The sequence below is a fragment of the Vespula pensylvanica genome, chromosome 12 (assembly GCF_014466175.1).
Source record: "Vespula pensylvanica isolate Volc-1 chromosome 12, ASM1446617v1, whole genome shotgun sequence".
NCBI classification, from domain to species: Eukaryota; Metazoa; Arthropoda; class Insecta; order Hymenoptera; family Vespidae; genus Vespula; species Vespula pensylvanica.
In genome coordinates this window covers 3,576,718-3,578,096 of record NC_057696.1, presented here as the reverse complement: position 1 = coordinate 3,578,096, position 1,379 = coordinate 3,576,718, and the positions used below count along the sequence as shown (strand labels likewise).

At 38.1% G+C, this 1,379-nt stretch overlaps 1 protein-coding gene across 12 annotated transcripts in view; it reads right to left on the bottom strand.

Moving 5' to 3' along the window:
* Positions 1 to 686: 686 nt before the first annotated feature.
* LOC122633268 (stress-activated protein kinase JNK) overlaps positions 687 to 1,379 on the bottom strand; it is a 156,254-nt gene continuing 155,561 nt past the window's right edge. For all 12 annotated transcript variants that reach the window (XM_043820967.1, XM_043820971.1, XM_043820977.1 and 9 more), the window contains 2 exons: positions 1,191 to 1,315; positions 687 to 949 (listed from right to left, as the gene is read on the bottom strand). In XM_043820967.1, the coding sequence (XP_043676902.1) occupies positions 797 to 949; positions 1,191 to 1,315 (278 nt within the window). In that variant the 3' untranslated portion in view covers positions 687 to 796. The remainder of the gene's footprint in view (positions 950 to 1,190; positions 1,316 to 1,379) is intronic.

Genomic DNA, 1,379 nt, shown 5'->3' with positions numbered 1-1,379 from the left:
TATGTATACGTATAGATAGATAGATAGACAGATAGAGACGTGGTCGTTGAAACGAATTCTTCTATGAATTTTCAATAGTGAAATTACTCTTCAGTAGTGATGCTGGAGGATGTATTTAAATAATAGTGTGGCCGAACGTTCATTGATCTTGCTTGTCTTTTGACATGAATGAAGCAACGTGAAAGAAAGGAGAAAAGAAGAAAAAAGAAAGAGAAAGAAGAAGAAGAAGAAGAAGAAGAGGAGGAGGAAGAAAAAATAATAAATGAAGAATTAAATGGACAATCTGACGACGATCGTTTACGTTCTCTCTCGAAGTTCCTCCTCTTGTTTCGATTCAGGTTTTTAACTGTTAACCTGAACTTCATATTTTCATCGGATTCCGTGGACTGACAGGTGTCTCCGAAGGTTCTCAATTTCAATATGAAGTTTTTTTCTCTCTTCATTAGATTTTTCGCTAGTCTGATTTATTATTCGGAGAATGATGGGGCTTGATGATCAACAGAGAGAGAGAGAGAGAGAGAGAGAGAGAGAGAGGGAAAAAAGGAGAGAGAGAAAGAGATAGACAGACAGACAGAAAAAGAAAGAGAGAGAGAGAGAGAGAGAAAAGAGTATGTGTGTGACAGAAAAAGAAATATATATATATATATTATATATATAGTGAGAAAGAGAGAGAAAGAGAGGTCCAGTAGCAGCCTACTTATATTTATTTCCTCCTCTATCTCATTTGTTAACTCTCTTACAAGTCTCTCTCTCTGGTACAGGAGAAAAGCTGCGAGGACAACAACTTTCGCTGTATCTACCGGGAGCCTGCACTCTCTGACGGCTGAGCAACCGCTGCTGAATTATGGCTTGTCTCGTATTCCATGACCTCTTGATAGATCAGCTCCTTCCATTGATCAACACCGTGGTCCCTCTCGTCCACGCTGTGATCGTATGGGCCAGGGGCAGGCTAAAAGAAAGAAGAAAAAAAAGAAGAAGAAGAAGAAGAAGAAGAAGAAGCAGAACAAGTATATGAGAATAAGTAGAATGAGAGAAAAATAAATTAAACGAGAGAAAAAAGAAATGAAACAGAAACAACCTAATAAGACATCGTCGTACGCATCATCATGGTTTTTTTTTTTTTTTTTAAACGTACGTACGTACGTACATTTTTCATTTCATCAAATGATCTATATAGATTCAATACTTACGGCATTTACTTCACCCTCGTCGTACCAGACGTTTATATAATTGTGAAGCAACGCGTCGTCGACGGATATGCGTCGTTCTGGGTCGATGACGAGCATGCGCGACAATAGGTCCCTAGCCTGGCTCGCTGCGATACATAAAGAGGAGAAAAAATAAAAGAGTAAACGAAAGAATAGAAAAAAAAAAAAAAA